This window comes from Callithrix jacchus, chromosome 9 (genome assembly GCF_049354715.1).
Source record: "Callithrix jacchus isolate 240 chromosome 9, calJac240_pri, whole genome shotgun sequence".
In the NCBI taxonomy this organism is placed as follows: domain Eukaryota; kingdom Metazoa; phylum Chordata; class Mammalia; order Primates; family Cebidae; genus Callithrix; species Callithrix jacchus.
Genome location: NC_133510.1, coordinates 122,244,167 through 122,268,461, shown reverse-complemented (window position 1 = coordinate 122,268,461; position 24,295 = coordinate 122,244,167). Strand labels below are relative to the sequence as shown.

Sequence of the window (24,295 nt, the reverse complement as noted above, 5' to 3'; positions counted from 1 at the left end):
TAAGAACACATCAAAGTAAAAAGTCTCAGCTTAGTGCTAGTCTTGAAAAACGATTATCTCACTCTTTTCTTCCCCCATGAAGCAAGCCTGGGGCTCAAAGCCTCCAGCTTGCAACAGAATCTACATCTAAACTTTAATCATAGTTTTGTTTTGCTATTTTTACTTTTACTAGAACCATCTATTTATGGCAAAAGAGGCTAATTTTCCACTTACTGTAGCATATCGTTTCCTTTAGAAATAAATGTATGAACCTTTTAAAAGGGTCATATCTATTTAAAGAAAATTAAGAATAGTACAGTTGATAAGCAGACAAGGCATACGTGGTAAAGATGCTGCTGAATGACTGAAAATTGGGAAACACTGAATGGGTTAATCAAGACGAATTATTTGAGATTGACTAAAGAAACTAGACAGCCTTTTGGAAATGCCACTCTGTCTTAGCTCTCCTCCAGGCTGATCCCATAGATAATAATAATACCAACAACTTCCATTTTGTGCTTACTATCCTGGCCACTTACGTGTGACGTTGGATCAAGGAAGTGGGTTTAGGAATTATATATATTATATTAATTATATTCTTTGCAGACAGTGTCTTGCTCTGTCACCCAGGTTGGAATGCAGTAGCGCAATCTCAGCTCACTGCAACCTTCACCCTTGGGGCCAAATGATCCTTCCACCTCAGACTCTGGTGTAGATGGGACCACAGGTGCACACTACCATGCCTGGCTAGTGTTTTATGTTTTTGGTAGATAAGGAGTCTTGCCATGTTGCCCAGGCAGGTCTAAAACTCCTGATCTCAAGCAATCTGCCCACCTCTGCCTCCCAAGGGTTACAAGCTGAGGCAGGGTGGTCTGCAAGATATTTGAGAAGGGGACTCCATCACTCTAGTCTTGCTATCTGGGGCACACATTCTTTTTCCTCCTCCAAGTCATCTCCAGGGAGGATCCCTGATTCCTCAGTCCAATCTCTGGCCTGAGTGGCAGATCCTTGGAAGACCAGAAACAAGAGCCCAACCCAATCTTAGGGCAGTATTCAGCTATTTTCCCAGCTTTCAAGGCCTAAGAAATTTGCTTGCGCTCAGATTTCTCTGCGAGAGCTCTTCTCTTCTGAGGCCTTACTTGTTCCAGGAAACATATCCACCTATTCTGACCACTCAATCAACAACAATGGCACATTGTGTGCTCTGCATTTAAGTTTACAAAGCATGCTCACATCTTTTTGCCCCTTTTCATTTCATCGTTATGATACTTCTGGGAGTTATTTCCTCCACTATCTCATGGGTGAGAAAAAGACTCAGGAAGGTAAGAACCTTTCCCAGGTCACCTGCAAAGAGGCACATCCAGGATTCCACTCCACATCCAGTGCTCTCTGGCTCATCCACCGTGGCTCCCTCAAGGTACTTTTGGCATCCCAGCAATCCTGTTACCCCTCCCCTCACTTGATTCAAGGTATAATTACATACAGGTTTATTTAAGCCTGACAGCTGAGTGTACAGGTCTGAGGCTCTGTCTCCACTGCCCGGGATCCACTAGGAGGCCAAGGTCCTACCCCACTGACTGGCCTCCATTCCCTGGCCTGACGCCACTCTCTCCCAGCTCGGCCTCCCCGGCCCCAGCTCCACCCCCAGGCCTCGACCACACCCCCAGACCACACTGGATCTTCAGGGTGGCCCCGCCTGTGGCCCACCCCCCACCCCGTCCTCTTCTGGTAGGCCCTGCTGGTTGAGATGGGAGACTCAGTCCCGAGGCTTCGAACAGACATATAATTTCAATTATGTTGGGATTGGGGGACCTTAAGCTTCCACCATCCTGAATCCCAGACCCAAGCAGGCCTAGGGAGAGCCTGAGGCTCAAATGAGTAAGAATGGGGGTGGAACGAGGGTGAAGGTGGGACCCCCCCGCCCCCTGGCCTTACCTGGTTATCCTCCGGGCCTCCAGGTGGCTCGGGGAGTCTCTCCGGCGCTTCCTCATGGGCGAGTAGGACCGACGTCTCCGACGCGCTCGCTCGCGCTCCCGCTGCTGCGAGTCCTTCTCGCTGTATTTGGGATCCCGCTCCCTGAAGGGGCGCTGGGGGTTACTGGGGAGCTAGGGCTGGGCTGGATTTTCTGCGTGAGCTCGTGGGAGAGGGACACTCACTTTCTTTCTTTCCCACCCCACTGGGTCAGGGGATGGGATCTGCATGGAGCCGCACGCGAGACGGGAAGGAGGGTGACGGAAAGGAGGATGACGGGACTGCGGGAAAAGTCTGCGAGGGTTAGTACCGTAGGGGTGGGGGCTGGGCGCGTGCAGGGGTGTCAGCCTTTGCAGGTGGGCATCACAGCGGTGCAGGTGTCGCAGGGGTTTGAGGACGTGAATGTTACGTGGGCCTTGGTGCTTGGGTAAGGACTGGGGGCTCTGAATAGAGTGATGGTGGGTAGAGGCTGAGGGCTGGGCATGTGAATTGGGGTGTGTGTGTCTGTAGGAGTGTTTGGGCTGGAGACATTAGGAAACAAGGATATATTTGGCGCCTGGCTGCCACTCCTGACTGGGCAAAGGCACCTGCAAGAATGCTGAGTCAGGGTCAGACCTAAGAGGTAGAAGGCCCGAGGACGAGGAGGCGGGGCCAGAGAGGAGAATCAGCGCAAAGGGGTGGAGCCTAGGGCGGGCCTAGCTTGAGGGGCGGGACCAGCGCCAGGGGCGGGGCCGGTACCTGCTGGGACTGTAGCGGGAGTAGCTGGGACTGCGGCGGGACCGAGAGCTTCTGCTGGGTGGGCTCCTCTTGCCAGACTTGGAGGAATAGCTGGGAGAGCGGGAGTAGGACCTGGGGGAGAGGTAACAGCCTCTGAGGAGCCTGCTAAGTGTCCGCCTGGGTCATTCAAGAAGGCTTGTGCTTTATTCAGTGGGTCCTGGGCGGTGATCTTTTTCTTTCTGGAAACCAGGCAGAGGAACTGGGCCCAGATCAAAGAGTGAAAGCCCCTCCCCACGAGTGGTTAAGAATAATACCAACAACTTCTATTTTGTGCTTACTACCCTGGCCGCTTACTAGCTGTGTGACGTTGGCAGATGATTTCGCTTCTCTGGGCAAGTTTTCGTGTCCGTAAAATGCAGGTAATAATAGTTCTTTCCCTATACAATTGTAAATTGAATGAGTATATTCAGGTAAATCACTTAGCATATTGGCACCTATGCTAAGTACCAATTAAACAGGACGCTATGACTGTGACATATTGTATTATCTGCCAGACTGAACCAACGATTTGTGTTCATTATTTCAGTTAATCCTCAACACATCTTAGGGTTAGGTACTATTAGCAATTTCGCTTCATAGATGGAGAAACAGAAGCACAGAGAGGTGATGCACTTTGCCCAACAGAGCTGGTAGAAGATGTGAACCCACATCTGTTTGCCTCTAAATCAAATTGAATTCAAATCTGTTTGGTTGCAAAGTGCTCTTGATTTCTGTAGACTAGATGATTATACATCTAAATGACTAATCCTTATGCTCCTCCCAGTTTTCTTTGCTCTCTGCGAATGCCTCCCACTTTTAGAGAAAAGGGGCAGGAATAGCTCTCCATTATCAGTGTCCTGGGCAGTGTCCGGGTGTGGTCTCTGGAAAAATGGGCTTTTGCCAGCTTATGCTTTGGCTCTTCATTGTGAGATATAAGAAGGAGTCAAGATGAAACGTGTTTTTGGACACTTTGAAAGGATAATGTCAGGTATTTCTATTCACTGCACCATGGAGTTCCTTTTCTGTAGAGCCATATGAGTCATTTTTCATACACTTAAAAACCTGAAATAGCTGTTCTTGTGAGCAACTGGTTCAAGTCTTATCTTTTTGTTGCCGTTGTTAATAATATAACAAATAATGAAGTAATTTTCCTCTTTGCTTTGTCTCTCAGGGAGCTCAGATGTCATATTTGCAGCTTACCTCCGTAGCAACTATACAGAATGGTAGGACATGTTTTTGGGACTTTCTCCTGACTTTGTATTTCTTTCCTTAATTTTCCTTTTAGCCTGATTTGCTCTTCTATTTATGTCATTCTATCATGTTGAATGTTTTTGTCTGCTGCCTTGTCTCATTTTTTGGAATGGACCAGTCTTGAGATGAACAGCTAAATAAGCAATTGTTTTTTGATTGTATAGTTGTAAAAGAGGCTCCTATTGGGAATTTCTTTTTACAGAGGAAAACTGGATCCCTAAATTTATGGGTTGATTTGTTTGAATAGAATCTTCCCATTTCTGAGATTTCACATCTCATTCTACTACATCATTATTCCACATGAGGCAGTCAAGCAATTACCAATAGCTGTTGAAACTGGGTGGCAAAATGCAAAAATGGCCATAATTTTTCTTCTCCCTGTGTCCACATCCCCTGCAATGTGACTTTGAATCTGTATTGGTCTTGTGACTTGCTATGGCTAATAGAACAGGAGAAGGGATGCTATGTCACTTCCAAGCCTAGAAGCCTTGCTCAATACTGTGTCTCTCTTGGAATTCTGTCATCACCATGTGAACAGACCAAGACAGGCCTACTGGAGGAGGAGAGACCACATGGAGCAGAGAGGAGTCAGTTGGAGTCTTTCAATCCCTCCAGCCCCCAGCCAACCCACCAGCCAATCAAAGGCATATTCGTGAGCCCAGTGAGATCAGAAGAACCTCCCAGCTGAGCCCAGCCCAACTGCTGATCCACAGGATCAGGAACTAAGTAAGCACTTGTTTTAAAGATGCTAAGTTTAGGGATATTTTTTATGCAGAAGTTAATTGATACACCTTAGCTCATTCTCATTCCAATAGCAGCAACAATAACTGATATTCATTATGTTCCGTGCACTGTTCTAAGAGTCCTTAGAACAATCCTTTCTGGTAAGAATTGCTATTTTTTTGTATTGCAGATGGGAAAACTGAGGCTCAGAGAGTTAAGTGACTTTTCCAATTCCACCAGCTAGAAATGGGCAAAAACGAGTATTCAAACCTATGTCCGTCTGACTTCTCTCCCTCGTTGGTCAAAGGACATCTGTAGTTAACTAATTCCCTTAAGAGAAAAGTGCTGCAGAGCAAAGGTCAAAACCACACTCACCTCTTTTCAGAAGAAATGGATCGGCTTCGGGTGTACCTGGGGGAAGCCCTGGGATTTGGGGATCGGGAGGAGTGACTGGAGGATCGCGTGCTGGCATAGGAGGAGCTGCGGGAGCACCCTTTCATGGGTGAGCTCCGGGCTGTGGATGGGACCAAACTGGACTTCTTCACTTCAGCACATTCCAGACAGGGTGACTGAAATCCCCTGCAGGAGGGAAAATGTCCATGAGCATCGATATCCGCTACTCTGGGAGCATCTTGTGTGAATACCTCCCTACCTTGGCCTAGGCTTTGGTGCTCTCATAGAACCCTCCTTGCTCCTTTCACCATCCTACCCTCTCCGGAAAGACCTCCCAGGTCACATATGTTAGAGGAGTACGGACAGAAGATACCTTAAAAGTAGACAATTCAGGTTAGCACTTCCCCAAGTGTGAAACATATAACAAGTGTAACAATGGAGTATTTTAGGGTGTCATCAGGCATGGGCATGCTGCTAACTAACATCCAATCACATGGTGAGAGACTTATTCCCTGTCTAGTCTCTTTCTGTCCTTCTGATTAAGTTAATGAGAAAGCCCCCGTTGGGTGCTAGTCAGTTTGTAACACCTCTCTAACATTTTGTAATCTCTCCAAGAGAGAGGCGCACACCTCAGACTCAGCCTTGGGTAGGCAACTGCAATTAGTAGGATTAAATCCATTGTTTCAATTATCCATATTGTTTTCTTAATTGAGAAATTAAGAAAATTTTCAATTTCTAACCAGGCTGGAGTGCAGTGGTGCAATCTTGGCTCACCGGAATTTCAGGCACCTGCCACCTTGCCCAACTAATTTTTGTATTTTTAGTAGAGATGGGGTTTCTCCATCTTAACCAGGCTGGTCTTGAGTTCCTGACCTCATGATCCACCTACCTCAGCCTCCCAAAGTGCTAGAATTACAGGTGTGAGCCACCACGCCCAGCAATCATCTATATTTTTATAGGTATCTTTCATTTAGAACATATTATTATTATTTTTGAGATGGAGTCTTGCTCTGTCTCCCAGGCTGAAGGGTAATGGCGCCATCTGGGCTCACTGCAACTTCCGATTTCCGGGTTCAAGCAATTCTCCGGTCTCAGCCTCCCGAGAAGCTGATATTACAGGTGTGTGCCACCACTCCTAGCTAATTTTCATATTTTTAGTAGAGACAGGGGTTTCACCATGTTGGCCAGACTCGTCTTGAATTCCTGACCTCAAGTGATCTACCCACCCTGGCCTCCCAAAATGCTGGGATTACAGAAGTGAGCTCCCGTCCAAGGACATTTGATTCTAATTTTCTATTTAAGGTAGTACTGCAAATTTCCCTTTACTTACACATTAAAAAATGAGTTTATAAAAGTAAACAGGAATATCAGTTGTACACGGATATGGTAAAAATCAAGATGACCTATTGTTGGTTTAGTTTTGGGAAACTTTGATGTAACCCATTTTGCAGATGGAGGAATTGAGACCCCCCCCACCCCCACAAAAGACAGAGGCTTCAGAATTATCCAAAAGATAGACTGCTGTCTTCTGTATTCCCACACTGCCTGGGGCCAGACTGACCTCCTGTTAGGTTCTCAGTGAAGGCATATTTATTTGGATTGGGCCTGTAATCAAGTTCAAATCACATTAATATGGTTTTCAAGGCTCAGGATGGCCTGGCCCCTGCTCGCCCCTCCAATTACAGCTCTTGACTCTTTCCTCTCCTGGCTCCAGCTGTAATAGACTGACTTGTTCCTCCTGAAATATCCCTATTCTCTTCCTTGTCTCCAGGTCTTAGAGCATTCTGGCTGTCTGCAACCTTCTTGTCTTCCCTCTTCATCTGGCAACTCCTACTCATGGTTCTAGCTTTAGTTTGACCTCACCCTTTCTGGAAAACCTTCCTTGACACCCCCTGCCCCCTGTCTGGGTTGGGCGATTTCCAGTGTGTTACCATAGACCTTAGTTCCTATGTTTCCCCAATCCCTATTTGGCTTACTTAGTCTTATACTTGTAGGCTGTCTCTTCTGTCCCAGATACTGAGCTCCATGGGGACAGCTCTCTGGGATCTTTTTAATTTTCTGAGCATTTCACAAGTATTATTTCATTCCCAACAACCTTCTGAAGCTGATGCTATTATTACCCCCAAATGTACAGAGATGTCTCAGAGGGGTTTGTCATTTGCTGAACACCACCCAGAGTCCCAAACCCTGATCTGTCCAGCTCCAGAACCCACACCACACCCCTCCCACCCCACCAGCTCCCTATCTTCAGTGTCTATGGTTCCTTTGATTTAGAGTGGTGTCTCTTCCACTCAGCCCATATTTATTGAGCATGACATAAATAGCCGCGGACTTAACCATCATTGGTATTTCAAAGTGAAAGGCTGGGTGTAAATTATTTAATTTGGCTGTCCATGGAGATCAAATTAAACAGGTAACTGCTAGATGTCTCCCAGGCTTTAGTCACTCTTCTGGGGACGTATTTGTATTTGAATCCTGGTGCTGCCACTTATAACTGAGTTTCTCAACCACTCCGAGCCTCAGTTTCCCCATCAGGCAAAAAAGGGTTACAAATAGTAACTATACCATAAAGGTTTTGAGGTGCTCAGGAAGATTATTTTTGGAAAGCATTTGGCATGGTACTTAGCATGTGATTAGAGCTCAACGAATATGAACTGCTGTTATTGTTGTTGTTATTGCTACTGCACTTTTTCCTGCATAATAGCACTGCAGCATATCAGTCTACACGTGTCTCCTGCTCCCTTCTGGGAACTTCACTGCCTGTTCTTGGAGACATGGACATTTGCTCTGGCCCAGCTCAGGTTCTCAGCCAAGCTTGGGTGTGAGCTGAGGCCAGGGATGTCCTGGGCCTGGCAAATGGGCAGCCAGTGCTGCATGTCGATGTTAAGCTGTTTGTCCAGGACTGAAGTGGGGTATGTGTTAGGGACAAAAAGTGCTCTATCTTTGAAGAAGCTGTTAACTGCTTCAGTCCTAAGGCTTTAGCCATCTTTTGAAAATCTTGGCTACATAGAACAAAGGCGAGCTCCCACCTTCAGAAGTAGAAAAACCTCACTGTTAGCATGGAAGAGGGCAGCAGCAAGGCTTTTCCACCCCTCCTGCAAACTATGCATCTGCCCCACTAATTATAAGCTCCTGAGAAAAAGGACCATTCAATTTTTTATATCCCCAGCACCAAGCTGAGTGTCTGGCGTAAAGGACTTGCTTGATAAACAAGTAGAGGCATAAAGAACAGAATGAATGGTACAGACTAAGTGATCGGTAAATTTTAGTAGCTGTTGTGATGACAGTACCCTCAGTGATTAGCATTTTGCTGTGATTTCTTGAGAGTAAGTGGGTGATGAAGTGGAATTACAACTGGCTCATCAGCGACTGCAAGGAAGTGCTTTCTGCAGAAAAACTGCAGCTAGTGAGTGTGTTAAGATGGGCAAAAAAGTTGACAAGTCTCCACGTTCTCTGATACGTTGATAAATTGTACGATGGTGTATCTATATCTATAATTGGCAAGCTTTCATTTTTAGAGCAGTTTTAGATTCATAGCACAATTGAGTGGAAAGTACAGGGAGTTACCATAGACTGCTTGCTCCTATGCAGGCACAGACTCATTCCCCATTATCAGCATCCCCCACCATCAGCATCCCCCACCAGTGTGGTCCATTTGCTACGATCAGTAAACCTCTGCTGACACATCATCATCACCCAGAGTCTGTAGGTTACATCAGAGTTCCCTGTCGGTGTTATACATTCTATGGATTTGGACAAACGTATAATGACAGTTATCCACCATTGTAGTATCATGCAGAGTAGTTCCACTGCCCTAAAAGTCCTCTGTGCTCTGCCTATTCATCCCTCCCTCCCCTCACCCTCTGGCAACCACTTGTCATTTTACTTTCTCCATAGTTTTGACTTTTCCAGAATGTCATACAGTTAGAGCCATGCAGAGTGTCAGCTTTTCACGTTGGCTTCTTTCACTTGTATGCATTTATGTTTCCTCCACGTCTTTTCATAGCTCATATCCCCTGAGCACTGAATGGCATTCCATTGTCTGGATGTATCACAATTCATGTATTCACTCAGCTCCTGAAGGATATCCTGGTTGCTTCCAAGTTTTAGCAAGTATGAATAAAGCCGTTATAACACCCAAGTGCAGGTTTTTATGTAGAGATAAGTTTTCAATTCATTTGGGTAAATACTGTGATATGTTCTTAAATGGCAGTGACTTATGATGAATTTAATGTTAGACTTTCTTTCTTTTTCTTTTAAAACGGAGTTTCACTCGTTACCCAGGCTGGAGGGCAATGGCTTGATCTCAGCTCACAGCAACCTTCGCCTCCCAGGTTTAAACGATTCTCCTGCCTCAGCCTCCCAAGGAATGGTTGGGATTACAGGCATGTGCCACCATCCGTGGCTAATTTGTATTTTTAGTAGAGATGGGGTTTCTCCATGTAGGTCAGGCTGGTCTCAAACTCCTGACCTCAGGTGGTCTGCCCGCCTCGGCCTCCCAAAGTGGTGGGGGATTACAGGCTTGAGTCACCGTGCCTGGCCAAGGTTAGCCTTTCTTCTAAGATTATTGGTAAAACTGACATCTTTTTTTGCCTGCCTACCCTCCATCTCTCCTGATGCCAATACCCTGGCTTTTCCTGTAGAGGAATGTGAGAAGTTTCTACTCATTAGCCTTAGTGACGGCATGTGACACATTCTGGCCAAGAGCATCCTCTGGGCCATGGATGGGCAGATGACCTAAGCTGGGCCAAATAGAACCAATGAGCACTTGCCCTGGTGTGCCGCTGAAATCTTTGAGAAAGAAGCATTGTTCTCCTGTTGGCTGGCTAAAGCGATAGAATGTTAGCCGCTTGGCATATTTGACAATGCTTTGGGAGGATCTGCTTGAGAATAAGATCAACAGAATGAGGAAGCACAATAAGAGATATAAAGAGAAAGACAGATTTCCAGCAGCATATTTTTGAGCCTCTGAATCCAGCTGTACCTGAAGCTAGTTCCACTAGCGTTTTAAAACAATTAAGCCAATCTGAGTTGAGTTTTCTCTCTCTGGCAAATACAAGAATCTTGGGGGTAGAGTGGGAGAGGCTGGCATGAGACAGTGAGAGGTGGACATAGGTGGGAGACCCCCTACCCCCGACCCCATGCAGTTCACTGACCTTGACTCTCTGCCCTTGCTGGTGGGAGAGAGATTCTCCACCATGGCCCCCTTGTTCTGGGGTGAGGAGGTGGTGAAGGAGTTCCCTGAATCAGAGGTGTTGCCACTGTTGAGCTCCTGGCTCTTGCTCAAGCCCCCACTGGGGCTCCCCTTCTCCTGGCCCCGAGACCTGGCTGAGCTGGTTTGTGTGGAAGGTGGCGAGGACGTGTCGTTGCCTGAGTCGTACTCCTGGGAACGTCCTCGCGAGGTGGTGAGCGGGCTGGCTGTTTTGGTAAAGAGGTCAGCAGCAGACCCCGACCCAGTGATCTGAAAGCAAAAAGACCCGTTGGACACTGCTGAGCGCTGGGCCCATGGGCTGTCTAAATAACCAAGAAATGTTTACCGTCATGATGCACTGTAACGAAAGGAAAGAGAGAGAGGAGAGGAGAGAAGAGACGCCAAAAAACAAAAGCACAAACTCCTGAAAGAATACCACAGAAAGGAGATTTCTTTTTTTTACCCCCTGCTAGGATAACTGGAAGATTTAGGTATCATGCAGAGAAAAAGCATGCGATTCAGATTAAACAAAAGAAAAAGGAAATTATACAAAATTTAATTTCTAATGAATTAAACAAAAGAGTCAACTCAATAGAAAGGGGGTGTAAACACCCTTAACTCAACCTAAAACAATAATAAAAAATAAAGGAAGGGGGAGGGGAAAAAGAAATGGAACTATGGGCCTGAAAAAATATATCTTGGAAATTAAACATAAAAGGAGATAAAGCCAAAATTTTAAACTTCAACCAAATCCTCAATTAATTTAACAATTTTTTTTTCTTTTGAAAAGAAAAAGTTGCCTGAATAGAACCCTAAACAAATATCACATGGGGAAAAGAAATGAAATAAAGATGAGAGTTTTTTTGTTTTTGTTTTTAAATATAAAGTCAAGGTCACAAACTGACATTTTAGCAGTTTTCAACTAAAGGGGAAAAGAAAGGAGGGGACAAAAAAAATGGAAGTCAAATAGTCTGATCAAAAACAAACGAAAAAAAAGATCTCTATAGATATTCGTGTGTGTCCTTTTCCCCTTGTAGAAGGTAGCTAAGGCTCTTGAGTGGCTTCTAATAAATTCTCTCATGTCTTTGCGGATTATATCCACTTACCAAGCAAGAACTCCTCCTTTAGTACGTAGGTAAGGTGTAAGAGAAAGGGAAGAGCGGGCAACGTGAGTCCATCATTAGAGTCGCAATTGACAAGAAAAAACACACACCTTTCTGCACATCCTCAAACTCGGCCCTGAACTTTGAGTTTTGTTTTTTTTTTAGTGCCCTTGACAGGTGGGGGCATCAATTCTGTTTGGTTTTGTCATAAAGGGGACCTAACATAGTCAACCTAATCAATCCCTTAGGGCCCAAGTTGGGGCAGGAAACCCTTGTGGAATAATGCGAATGGCGGCTAGAGTATTGCATCGACTACCTAGGTGTGAAATGGAGGGGACACGAGGGAGGGAGGATGCGCTTGCAACAGAGGGCTTTGGAAGGCTTGGAGGGCTTGGAGATTGGGCTTTGGGGTGACTGGGAATAAAGACAGGCCCTCAGAACCCTGTCTAGGGCTGATCTAGGACTGATGAAGGAGTAAGGGAGGTGATGGAAAGCCAGCACTTGGGAAGGTGGGCACGCCTTTAGAAGCATGATGGGGGTTTTCTTTAAACGTTCGGACCTGTCGTGGCTGGGATGACACAGTAAGTTTGATGCTGGCCTCTGCTAGCGCTTAGCTGTGGATAGAAGGGACCCCTGCCATGGGCCTCCTCCAGAGACAGTCATCCCTAAGGGATGAGAAATCTGGAGTCCAAGAAGGCACCCTCTTAAAACTACTGCCTGCCTCAACCACTCTCTGGGTACCTGAAATCCCAGAATTCTCTGTTTAAATGGTTCCTATGCCCCTCTCCACGTCTCTGTAGGCCTCATCCATGGACCCATTCTCCCGCAGGTAGACCATGCTTTGAGTGTGCACACTCCTAGGTCCAAGGGTAGCTATTTGGATAGAACTTGGATGCTCAGGCTGAGGGGTCTGTATGCATGTGTGCAAGCCCCGTCATGGTGTTGGATGTGCCAGAGGCAGGGAGAGAAAGGGATGGTTCCAGGGCCAGATTCTCCCCACACTGCCATGTCACAGCCTGGCACTCCGAAAGGTTCCAGGTCCAAGATTCTAAGTCCAGGTCTTGGTTCCAGGTCCAAGATTCTAATTTCATAACTGAATTCCAGATCATTCTGAAGGTATGTTTGCCAAGATAAATGAACACATTTTGTTTAAGTTTGTGGACTTATTTATAAACATTTAAACCTCTAGCATATAGACCTTCTTCTGTATCTTTGCCCTGACCCCACAAATGTTAGGGCAGGTTTCGCCATAAAAAGCCACTCTTCCCCCAAATTTTATCTTATGCATCTTGGCTCTAAAGGAGGGGGCACTTCTGGTATTTCTTAAGAACCATTTCTGCCTTCTCAGCAATTGGTCATGAGGGTAAAACACAGAGACAATGGAACTGTGAGAATAGCATAACTCCAGGGCTCAGGATGTCAGCTCCTGGAGCTGGGGAGGCCGGGCTTCCTTTGCAGATTCTCCCAGGAGGCTTTGCACACAGGCAAGGTGATAGCCTATCTTTAGCAAGTTCTGTCCAGCACAGCTGCCACTTTACCTGCTTGGCACCCTGGATAGCTTTTCTTTGGGAGAAGGGACCTCAAAATAAGGTTGTTCTGGTGGAGTTTTCTAGAGTTAAGACTTTTAAAACAATAATGTAAAGGCCCTGTTCCCATTCAGTCCTCCTATTTATTTGTCTTTTTGTTTTGCATTTTGGATGCCACATCTTTCTCAACTCTGGAGTTCAATGGCAACAGGTGTACCTCCATCACTCTGTCAGGAATGCATCATGCCAGGTAACTAGATCTGTGATCTCTGGCTTGGGCTTGGTCCAGGGATGGGATCATGGAATCTTTGCCCCAGAGATGGTCAATTGTTGGTAGCCAGTGTATTACAAGTGAACCTGGCAAGCCCGTCTTGGAGGGAACTAGGCTGGAAGAACTCAAGGGCAAGGGCCTGTGAGTTCAGCAATTTTCATTGTCTTGTGGTTTGCTACCTGGGGGATGCCAGGCTGGGCTTTTCTCTCCCAGGTATTTGTTCCTACTCTTGACTACGAATTTCATTTTTCCTAGTGCACCATGGATCCTCATAGGCAAGGCCCCTCTGGGCTAGTGGATATAGAAGGGCATCTGGCCTTGTGCATTTTCTCAACCCCACACCCTGAGCTCACAGGGATGCCTTCAGAGTGTCACCACCTGGCTATGACTTTTCCACATGTAACTTGTGTGGTTAGAACTAAGAAATCCACAAGGCATCATGTTTTTTTCATCATCACCAGAAAACAGAGATAAAGGCACTACTGAAATGTTCTCATTGGGTTAAACTTGATGCCTAAAAATACCAACCTCTCCTGCATGTTTAAGAATCCCATTGTTTAAAATGGATCTAAACTCTCTGACATGGATGACAGTGTTTTTTTTTTTTACACCCCAGCCCTGCATACTTCACAAATAGCATCTCCTCCACACCATCCCACCCCCACCCCAACAACCTAAGCTGACTGATTCAGATTCGAGTTTTCTTGGTTCTGCCATCCCGTCTTGTTTTCCTAACCCCAGGCCATTTGCACATGCCATTTCCTCTACCTAGAATACTCCTCTCTTCCCTACTTCACATGGCTGAATTTATCTGTCCTCCAGGTGTCCTATAACCTCTTCTAGAAAGCCTTCTCTCATCCTCCAGACCAGGATAGCACAATACTCTGTACTTCATTCATTCATTCAATCTTGAACTTACTCATTATTCAAAAATGAGTGTCATTTGTTTGCCAAATCCCTGTTCCTCAGTGGAGTAGTTGCTTATTTTATTGGCTGTCTCTCCGACTGGGTGGGGAGCTTGCTGAGGGCAGGGTCATGACTGGTTCTATGTTGCACCCCAGCATTCACCAGTGCCTGGCATAGAGTAGGCACTCAGTAAATTCTGTCTAATGAACAAGTTTGCTCTCCAGTCCCTTGGAAGCCTCTTTGGGTCTGCCTGGCTTAAGTTATTGTAGAGATGGCTGGGTGATCAGGCTCTGGTGGATCCAGCTGGGTGTCTGCCAACTTTGAGAATTTGAGAAGAAACCAGGCTCCATCACACTGAGAATTGTTCTAGGAAACTTGGAGATCCCTGGCTGAAGCTTGGGGTCTCAAGACCAGCTTGGCTGGGTGTGTGAGCTCGAGAAAACCTCTAGAATCAAATATTTATTTTTATTGATACATAATCGATATACATATTTTTATAGTGTATGTGATATTTTGATACATTCTCATAATGTATAATGATCAGACAGAATAATAGAGATATCTATTACCTTAAACATGTATCTGTTCTTTATTCTGGGAGCATTAAAATTATTCTCTTCTAAGGATGGGCATGGTGGATTATGCCTGTAATACCAACACTTTGGGGGTCTGAAGTGTTGGTATTACTTGAGGTCAGGAATTTGAGACCAGACTGGCCAACATGGTGAATCCCTGTCTCTAACAAAAAATACAAAAATTAATCAAGTGTGGTGGTGTATGCCTGTAGTCCCAGCTACTTGAGAGGCTGAGGTGGGAGAGTCACTTGAACCTGGAAGGTGGAGGCTACAGTGAACCAAGATTACACCACCACACTCCAGCCTGAGCCAAAAAAAAATTATTCTCTTCTAGTTACTTTAAAATATCAATAGATTATTGTTTACTAAAGTCACTCTACTGTGCTATCAAACACTAGGTCTTAGAGGAAAGTTTGAGGTCCAGACCCCTGGCAGAGAGAAAGAATGCCCTCTGCTCTTTCTCTCATTCCCCCTGATACTCCTTAGACCCAGGACTCTGAGAGAAAGCACGCAGAGGCTCACTACAGATTCTCAACAGCATAAGCTCCAGGCTTCAGGTGAGACATTTTAGACCTGCAAAGCCTTCCAGATGAAACAAGCAGTGCTGGGTCTTCTTTTTATTCCACTCTCTGCTACTGTGGGTGCAAGTTCAAAGACGGACTGGGTTCGGTCATGCATGCAGCAAGGCTGCCAGCCTGCACAGGGACTTTGTTCCTACCAGGAAAAGGTGCTCCTCCAGAGTGGAATGATGGTTACTAGAGACTGGGAAGGGTAGTGGGAAGTGGAGTACAAAGTAGGGATGGTTAATGGGTACAAAAATACAGATAGAGAGAATAAATGAGCTCTAGTATTTGGTAGCAGCACAACAGGAAGACCATAATCATATATATATATAATTTTTTTTTTTCCTTTTTTGAGACAGAGTCTTGCTCTGTTGCCCAGGCTGGAGTGTAATGGCATGGATCTCATCTCACTGAAACCTCCGCCTCCCGGGTTGAAGCAATTCTCCTGTTTCAGCCTCCCAAGTAGCTGGGATGGCAGGTGCCCACTACCATACCAGCTAATTTTTTTTGATTTTTAATAGAGACAGGGTTTCACCATGTTGGCCAAGCTGATTTCAAACTCCTGACCTCAGATGATCTGCTCTGCTTCTACCTCCCAAAGTGCTGGGATTCCAGGTGTGAGCCACTGAACCCAGCAGAGTTAACAACAATTTATCTTATATTTTAAAATAACATAAAGAGTGAATTAGAATGTTTCTGACACAAAAGAATGATACATGCTTGAGGTGATGGAAGCGCAATTACCCTGATTTGATCCTTAATCCTTATACATCGTATGCCTGTATCAAAACATCACATATACCCTGTAAATATATACAACTATTATGTAGCCATAATACTTATTATTTTTTTTTAATTTTTGAGACGGAGTCTTGCTTGCTCTGTCACCCAGGCTAGAGTGCAATGGAGCAATCTCGGCTCACTGCAACTTCTGCTTCCTGAGTTCAAGCGATTCTCCTGCCTCAGCCTCCTGAGTAGCTTGGATTATAGGCATGCACCACCACACCCAGCTAATTTTGTATTTTTAGCAGAGACGGGGTTCCTCCGTGTTGGTCAGGCTGGTCTCGAACTCCCGATCTCAGGTGATCCACCCTCCTCGGCCTCCCAAAGTGATTACAGGTGTGAGCCACCATGCCCAGCCCATAATTAAATTTTTAAAGAAAAAAAAAAGGTGCTCCTTATGGATCAACAATTAGAAAAAGGTGGCCAGACAGATGAGAAAATAGATAGTACACCTTTTTCTGGGTTGAGGCAGTCCTGCATCAGTATTTAGAGCTTGGCGAATGGAGGGCAGGGGGTTTTTGATCTCCCGGTTGCTCTCCATGCTGGTCATCCTCTCAAAGGGCACAACCAGCGTGATGTCATGTCCCTAGCAAGTACATCTGGAGTTTGTCAATTGTCTCACTCCATTTGGCCTGCTTAGAGGATTCCTCTGGCAGAGGAGGTGGCAACCTGTAGACATTCATTCCTGCTTCTTTTCAGCTGAATTCTACTTGGTAGTGTCTTTACATGTCTTGATGGGCTCTGTTTACCCTTCCAGGGGGCAGGAGCACTTTCAACAAGTCATCATCAGAGATGTTCTGATAGTTTAATGGTCTCCTAAACCCCAGACTCCACCTTCTCCAGAGCTCTCCGTTCACTACACATGAAGAGGAGGAAGGAAGACATAATTGAGGGAAGCCCAAGGTAGGATGGGTTTGTGTTGGGAGAGTTATGATCAAGAAAATGCAGAGGAGGCTTTAAAGTTGTGAATGTCTGATAGGCTGATAATGGGGCCTCTCATGACCTTGCCTCTGCCCTCCCATCCCTGGGTATATTGCCATGCTATCAGCTACTCTCTCTGGCATAAGGTACAGTCAGCCCCTTCTGACATTGATACAACAGGATGGTTCTCCTTTGCTTCTTTCTGCCTCCTTATTTATGTAACAGACCTCTCCTAATTAATCTTTGAAGAACTCTTCATGCCTTGGGAGTTTCTCTCTGTGCATATAACTGCTTTCTGTCCCTGAGACACTTGTTAGCAAGAACCAATTTATCTGTCCTCCAGGTGTCCTATCACCTCTTCAGGTCCTCTGTCATCTGGTAATAATCCCCTTCGGATACCCAAGACCCCCCTTGAAGACCTGGAGTCCTCACACCAGCATTCTCTTCTTTGGTCCAATTTTACCTCTTCTTCCATCTCAGCCCTCACCCTCCGTGATGGCTACATAAAAGCCTACTTTCAGGGCATGGCATGAAAATCCAGCTCCTATAAGATGGACTTAATGACCAAGTGAAATAATGCCTGTCTAAACTGGATTCTTAGAAATCGAGATGGAAAATAGGTGCTAATAATTTGAGAGGGAAAGGAACCTCTGTAGTGGAGAGTGTAAATGATGTAGAGGGGAGAGCGAGCCAATAAAAGATGCATTATCAAACCAGCTATTACAGTGGGCAGCTGATGCTTAATCCCAGTGAAGACACCGTGGGAATCAGTGTAGAACATGCACCACAGAGTTAACTCCAACCAAGGAGTGAGGGAGCTGGGATATTTATACACCAGTTCCCATCACTCACAGGTTGAAGGCTGAACACTGGAGCATAAATTCTCTAGTACGTCCAGACTGCCAAACAGGCAGAGAAAATAGGTTTTGGCAGCAGAGAATACCATCTGGAACCTGGAAGTCAGCCATGAGCCCCAAAGTGCTGAGGGTGAGGATCTATACATGGACTCTATCTGCTTCAATACCCCAGATCAACACTGGAAAACTGGTGAGCTGAGTTATGCTTTGTTTCAGATATGCTTTCTTCAGCCCACTTAGGATGTCGGGAAGTAAATTTGAATTAACTGCCAACATTGGTAGAATGGGGAGGTTTTGCATAACAACCCCATTTCCAGTTTCTGTTGAAAAATAAGATCTGGCAACATTGGGCCTATATCCCTGCCTGGCAAGAATTGGCTGAGAGCAATTACAGCTGCCCCTTTTAGATGGGGCAAGAGTTCTCCTGACCCCAAACCCCAAGAGGTCATCATTACTCACATCTATTAGCTGCCTGGCCACCAAGACATCTAAGTTGGAGACCCTCTGTTCTAAAAGTTTGTTGCTACTCTGATCCCTCTGTAAGTAACATAAACCCGGTACATCTTGTATGTTTCATCTCTTCCTCCCAGATCTGTGAAGCGGATTGCTCCACCTCTCCCATCTCCACCTGTTTAATTCCTGTTGGACTTTCGTCAATGAAAGGAACCGGGAGACCACATCCGTCAAACAACATCCAGACCTCAGAACTATTATAAACTCTTCCTTTCTGGGTCATGGTAGTCAATCTCAGATTTTTAAAAAATTTCATTAAAAACTTTTAAATACAAAATGGTTTTCCTAAACTCAAGGCCACTGGGGGGAAGTGAGCAAATAGTTTCCTTTTTATTCCGTCAACCCCCTCCAATGTGAAGCTCCAGTTTCTCGTCCCTCTCTCTCTCGACTCCAAAGCTCGCCTCATCTCCTTCTTATTTAATATACTCAGTGTTCACACTCAGGTTTTTCTAAAAGTAATTAAATCCCCCCACCATGAACTCCAGCTCCCTGGCGTTTCACTGGGAGTCTCTCTCAGCCCTCAGGGAAGCCGGCACTGTTATTTATTGTTTTTGTTTCAAATCATTATTTAATCAAGAACGGAGAAAAAAAGGCAACCTCTCACTTACACTTCAAAATTTAATTTCAGCTGAATTCCGAGATCAAGAGGCAGCACAGCCTAATAGTTTACAAAAATACAATCAAGAAGAGAATTCCAATTAAACTGAACAAGTCCATTTACTGAGCTTCAAATGGCCCCATGGAGAGAGATGGCTATAAATTTTTTTTCTTCCCTGCCATATGGGGGACTGGAAATTCTCATGTGAGTATGGAACTGTATGGCAGAGCTTTTAGCTAGAGGGTTCTAGTTATTCCTTTAAAAAAAAAAAAGGCTTTTGTTTCACAAAGACATTAAGTTTATTTCCCTTTCTGTTGTTCATCTTCCTTAGTGCACTAATTAGGAAGACAGCAAAAGAATGGATTCATTGACCTGGTGGGAGTTCATTTGGGAGGAGGAGGAGATGGAGAAAGACAAGGGAGACACGCCGAGCATTGTGGGAAGATGACAAAGTCCTTTAGGGTTGGGGCTATCCCATGGGGCTGTGTACTGCATTGAACCTTTGGTAGGGAGAGGTGGTCTGGCCTCCTTATTTCCCTTAAGCAGGAGCCAGAAAGGAATGACAGATTCAGGCTCATCCTTTCTTCAAAGCCTCTCCTGAGGACCCCCTGCCAACCTGTTCTCAGAAATCCCCACCTGGATCCATTTAGACACATTTTTCACCAGCCCAAATTGAAACGAGAAAAAATAAGTTCAATGTAATTAGTTTTTCATCCTGCTAAATGCTTTAGATTTAAAGACTCATTTTTGTTTCCAAGGTCGTGTTTTTCCTATTTCTGGTGGTAAAATCTCCCTTTAGTGATAGAAAATAGTAGTTTCCTTTTTTCTGTCCTTCCTTAGCAAAAGTAAAAGTTGACAAAGCCATGTCACCTCCCATTAAATGAAACAAAACCAAACAAAACCAATGGCCCAGACAGTCCCCAAATCTCATCTCATCCACCTTCCGTGCTTTGGTTCCTCTCTTCTCTCAACTATGACGATGATATTGGATGTCGCATGTTGAGTCTCCGGTTGAGCAAGAGCTCAAAGGCTTTGGAGAATGTGCAAGCACCTGGACCAGGGGTCGGAAGGCCTGGGCCATCCACAGATTCTTCCTCAGCCCTATTTTCCCTATCTACAAAGTGGGAAACATATCCCCATCTTGCCTTTCTCCTGGGGTTGTTGTGAAGTTCACCTGAGATCTTGGATGGATTCAGCTTTTTGAGCCTAGAGATACTCGGAGAACATCGTATCTGGGGTTATTTGGGATACGTTTAGTAAAACTGCTGTGATAACAAATAATATTATGGCCACTAGCATTCATTGTGTGTTAAGATCTAAGCACTGGGATAAATGTGTTCACATAGAGCATAAGCTACATGAGGGCAGGAGAGTAGATGCTCAGTGCTTATTTTTGAAATGAATGGATACCTTATCTTACTCCATCCTTATAACAATCCTGTAAGTAGGTAAAATTATTAGCCCAAGGCACAGATGAGGATACTGAGGCCCAAAGATGTGAAATGGCACAGAGGAGGTCATGTAATTAAACATGTGGGCTCTGAGGTCAGACTCCCCAGATTCAAGCCCCAACCTCTCTATTGAATAGCTGCCTTTTACTTAATTTTTTTTGGTTGGAGTTTCCTTATTATAAAGTGGAGATATTCATGGAAGCTCCATGGAAAAGCTTTATAAAAATAAATGCAATAATGATGACACATGTGAAGAATCAGCCTAGCACCTGGTGCTCAGTACGTGCTCAGTAAACATCTGATGCATAGTAGTGCTCAGTAGGCATTACTCTTATCACCCAGGGTCTCACAGGGAGAGATCAAGAACTCTAGGGTGCCCAGATCTACTCCAAAGCCCATGTCTTGATCACATTGCCTCTTCAGTTTACAAATTTCACGAGGCCCTCTTTTATGGACTACGAGTTCTGCTTTTATTATTATTTTTGATTTCAGTGTCTGCGCTGGGTTAGCAACTATTGGTCCAGGCTGGAAGCAAGAGGAGGAAAAAGAAGCCTGCCATTGTCTTTGGCCCAGCTCCAGTCTTAATCAGCCCCCTTCTAGATTTCCTCTCTGATTATGGTAGACTTGATAGAGAGCCCCATACCACAGAGAAAATGCTTGGCTAATACTTGGAGCCATGAGCCTCTCCATTATCCAATCTACCCTCCTCATCATCCAGTTCACCCTTCACGCCAGCAATCAGGGTAAACTTTCAAGGCATGAACCACAACTCATAACAGCTCGTCTTTCTCCCACTTTGGTTACATTCCTAGGTACTAACACCTCGCAGGGCCTGTTTTTCCATCTTCAAAATGGTGATAATAATTGCACCTACTTCAAATAACTGTTTTATGTATCAAATGAGGCAAAAATTATGGAAAGTATGTGACAGTGCCTGACACATAGTGGTGTTTTCCCCTCCTGTCCATCAATCATTGCAACCCAATGAGCTCCTATGCATCCTTCAAAGCCCAGCTCAAATGATCCTTTATTGTTAATGCCTTCTCAGACAACAAGACAACATTGTCTGGCCCTTACTCTGTGCTTCCATGACACATTGCAGTTGCTTCCATCACTGCCAGGGGTGACATTCACAATATTCAACAACTAGTTAGTTGTGAGTACTGCCCCACCTCAAAGGAAACTGGCTTTAACACTGAAGGGCAGTAGGTGTCACTTTTCAGTTTCAGGATTCTGAGAAGATCCAGAAGGTGCCAAGGGAGAGAAGGGTTGACTAGGTTGACTAGGGTGGGGTGAGGTAATGACAGGGCCTATTTACCAACTGGCATGAAAGTATTTGAATATTTTAACAGCTGGAGAAGGTACTGGTGCTCTTGACTCAATCTCAGCCCTAATTACAAACCAATCACACTATATTGCATTATTCTTCTTACTACTAAGCTGTGAGATCCTGGAGTTCAGGAAGACTGCTTTTTAACAATCTCTCTGCCTCCCCAGTGCCTTGAAAGAGAAGACGGAGTGAAGGTAAGGACAATGTGTGAGGCTGTGAAAGGTCTCTCTCTTGGGATCCTCTATTTGGATTTTGGCTCTGACCAAGCAAGAGAGGCTCAAGTTACCTTTACCTCACCAGTTAAGATTCCATTAGGATCCAACCTTCCCCAAATTTGCATATTCATATATGCAAATAAGTCCCTTGATATTATGCAACTGTCCTTGATTTTTTAAAAGAGTTGTGCATATGAAATATCTGTAATCAAATATGGCATAGGAGATTCTTTATGCTCAGGCTCCTCTTTACCTAAAGAGCCCATATCTTGCTGGAATTTTATCTCAACCCCTGACTCCAATCTTTATTTTCCCTCACTTCATTTGCTCACCCTTAGCTTTTCAGGTATTTGTTACCTTCTCTGCCTAACCCTAACCCTAATCCCCGTCACCTCGCCTGTCTGCTAACCTTGTACCTCACCTGAGCATCTCAGCACCTATTGTTATATATTGTCTTTAACTGTTTTTACCTTGTCTGTCTCCCCTCATTAGAAGGCACGGGCTATTTTTTTCTTAGTAATTGGATCCTGAGATAAGTCAGAGCCTGATCCTATGTAGATGCTCCGTAGGTGTTTGTAGACTTAAATAAATGATTGGATTGTGATTCAACAAAAATGACTCTGCTGTTAGCTTTAACAGAGAGAAAAATTTGGGGCCAGGACCCTTGGGAAACTTTTGACCCAATTTGGAAACTTCTTTCATCTCTGCTTTTCTAATAGAGAAGATGAGAAAGGGCCAGGCACAAGGAGCACTCAAAGAACCAATCTGGGGCCACGTGATGCTTCCAAGAGCCAGGCAACCTTGAATGGGGCAGGGTAGCCATTTGGGCTGAAGCTACCATTTAGGATGGAAAGAAATTCGTCTGGGAAGCAGGGGCCCTGGCTCTAGTTCCAGCTCAGCCTGTACCCAGAACTATACTACTATTACTATTACTACTGCCCACTGCTACTACTATTGTGGCTACTATATCACACCACTACTATCAATCACCGCTGCTGTCTCTACCATTACTCCTACTGCTGTTACTATCACTGGCAGCAAGCATTATGCGGCGTTTGCTTCTTGCCTGTTATACTCCAAGACGTTTACTTACATGACGTCATTGAATTCTCAAAACAATCTAAAGAGGTAGGTCTTATTGCTATCCTTGTTTTGCAGTTTTTGAGGAAACTGAGACACAGAGAATTTACGTAACTTGCTCAAGGAGCCACAGTCAGTAAGTTCAGAGCCAGGATCTGGAACGTTGTCATAATATTTGTCAAGTTTTTCGCCTGTGTCAAGTACTGGGCTCAATAGCTGCCTTTTGAAGAAGAGACTGTTATTATCTTTATTATTATGATTTTTGCAGATAAGGAAACTACAGCTCGGAAAGGTTTAAGTAATTACCCCTACCTCAGAGACATGACGTCACCACAAATTCATAATCTCATGTTTTTAAACAACTCTGTCTTGCCACAGCCCATGTAAATCGTTTCTCTTCTGTGAATTTCAGTTCCCTTTCTTAATAATCAGAGCATTAGGCTACCTGAGCTCTTAAAGCCTCTCTAATAGGTACAGGTGAACCCTGGTTTTTAGCTCTTCTGGTAGGGCTAGGCTCATGAAGAACAGTGAGGTATTGTGACTCAAAGCCATCAAGAATCCCTGTGTTTCAGGAAATCAAACTACCAATAGCCAGTCTGGTAACCTCCCCAGCTTGTGCGGGAGGACAGGCCCAGCTTTCTGTAACATCTTCACAGACCTGCCTTGCTGGGAAACCATCCCAGACATGTAGGAAAGTATAAGCCAGCTGCTTCCAATGGCACTTTTTAGCTAGGGTCAGTTGGAACCTCCAGCTGGACCACCACAAATACCATGACCGGGAAGATTAGGCATCCTTTACTAACTTAAATACATTCCGCTACCTCTTAATGCTCACATTTCAAATTTATCTTTACCTTTGCCACAATCCACCTGGGAGACAAGTGGAATAATCTTGCCCATTTCTGAGGTGAGAAAGCTGAGGTTGAGAGGGGTAAAATGATGAGTCCAGCCAAAACAAGATTCAAATCCAGGCCTCTGGACTTGTCATGCTGGGAAGACCCCTTCTTAGGGTATTTGTGTGAGAGTATGCAGGTGGGCATTTGCCATCTGCAAGCACTCAGTAACCACAGGCGTCTCTACCAAGAAGAGGTCTGGGGACAGTTGCAGATGGTTTTAGGTAGGCAGAGGATTTGGGTAAAATTAGACCTTGGTGATGCTGGGTGCCTTGACTGGTAATGCACTGCAGATAATTATTGCATCAACCGGGCCCAACTGTTGTCATTGCTTTCCCTTTCTTGACACCCTGCAAGCACCCTGAGCTTTTCCTTACTTCCACCTCATCCTTCCTTAGGGAGCATCTACCTGGAATTTTCAAGTTCCCATGTAGCTAGAGAAGACA

General features: G+C 45.0%; 1 protein-coding gene and 1 long non-coding RNA gene across 2 annotated transcripts in view; one reads left to right on the top strand and one right to left on the bottom strand.

Moving 5' to 3' along the window:
* SRRM4 (serine/arginine repetitive matrix 4) overlaps positions 1–24,295 on the bottom strand; it is a 172,727-nt gene that overhangs the window by 6,653 nt on the left and 141,779 nt on the right. The window contains exons 9-12 of the mRNA XM_002753066.6: positions 10,230–10,534; positions 5,056–5,259; positions 2,689–2,799; positions 1,915–2,055 (exon numbers count right to left, since the gene is read on the bottom strand). Coding sequence (XP_002753112.3) covers positions 1,915–2,055; positions 2,689–2,799; positions 5,056–5,259; positions 10,230–10,534 — 761 coding nt within the window. The remainder of the gene's footprint in view (positions 1–1,914; positions 2,056–2,688; positions 2,800–5,055; positions 5,260–10,229; positions 10,535–24,295) is intronic.
* LOC128928626 (uncharacterized) lies at positions 13,058–18,559 on the top strand. Its single transcript, XR_013522149.1, has 4 exons — positions 13,058–13,143; positions 16,749–16,894; positions 17,767–17,959; positions 18,360–18,559. It is a non-coding gene; the product is annotated as an uncharacterized LOC128928626 (long non-coding RNA).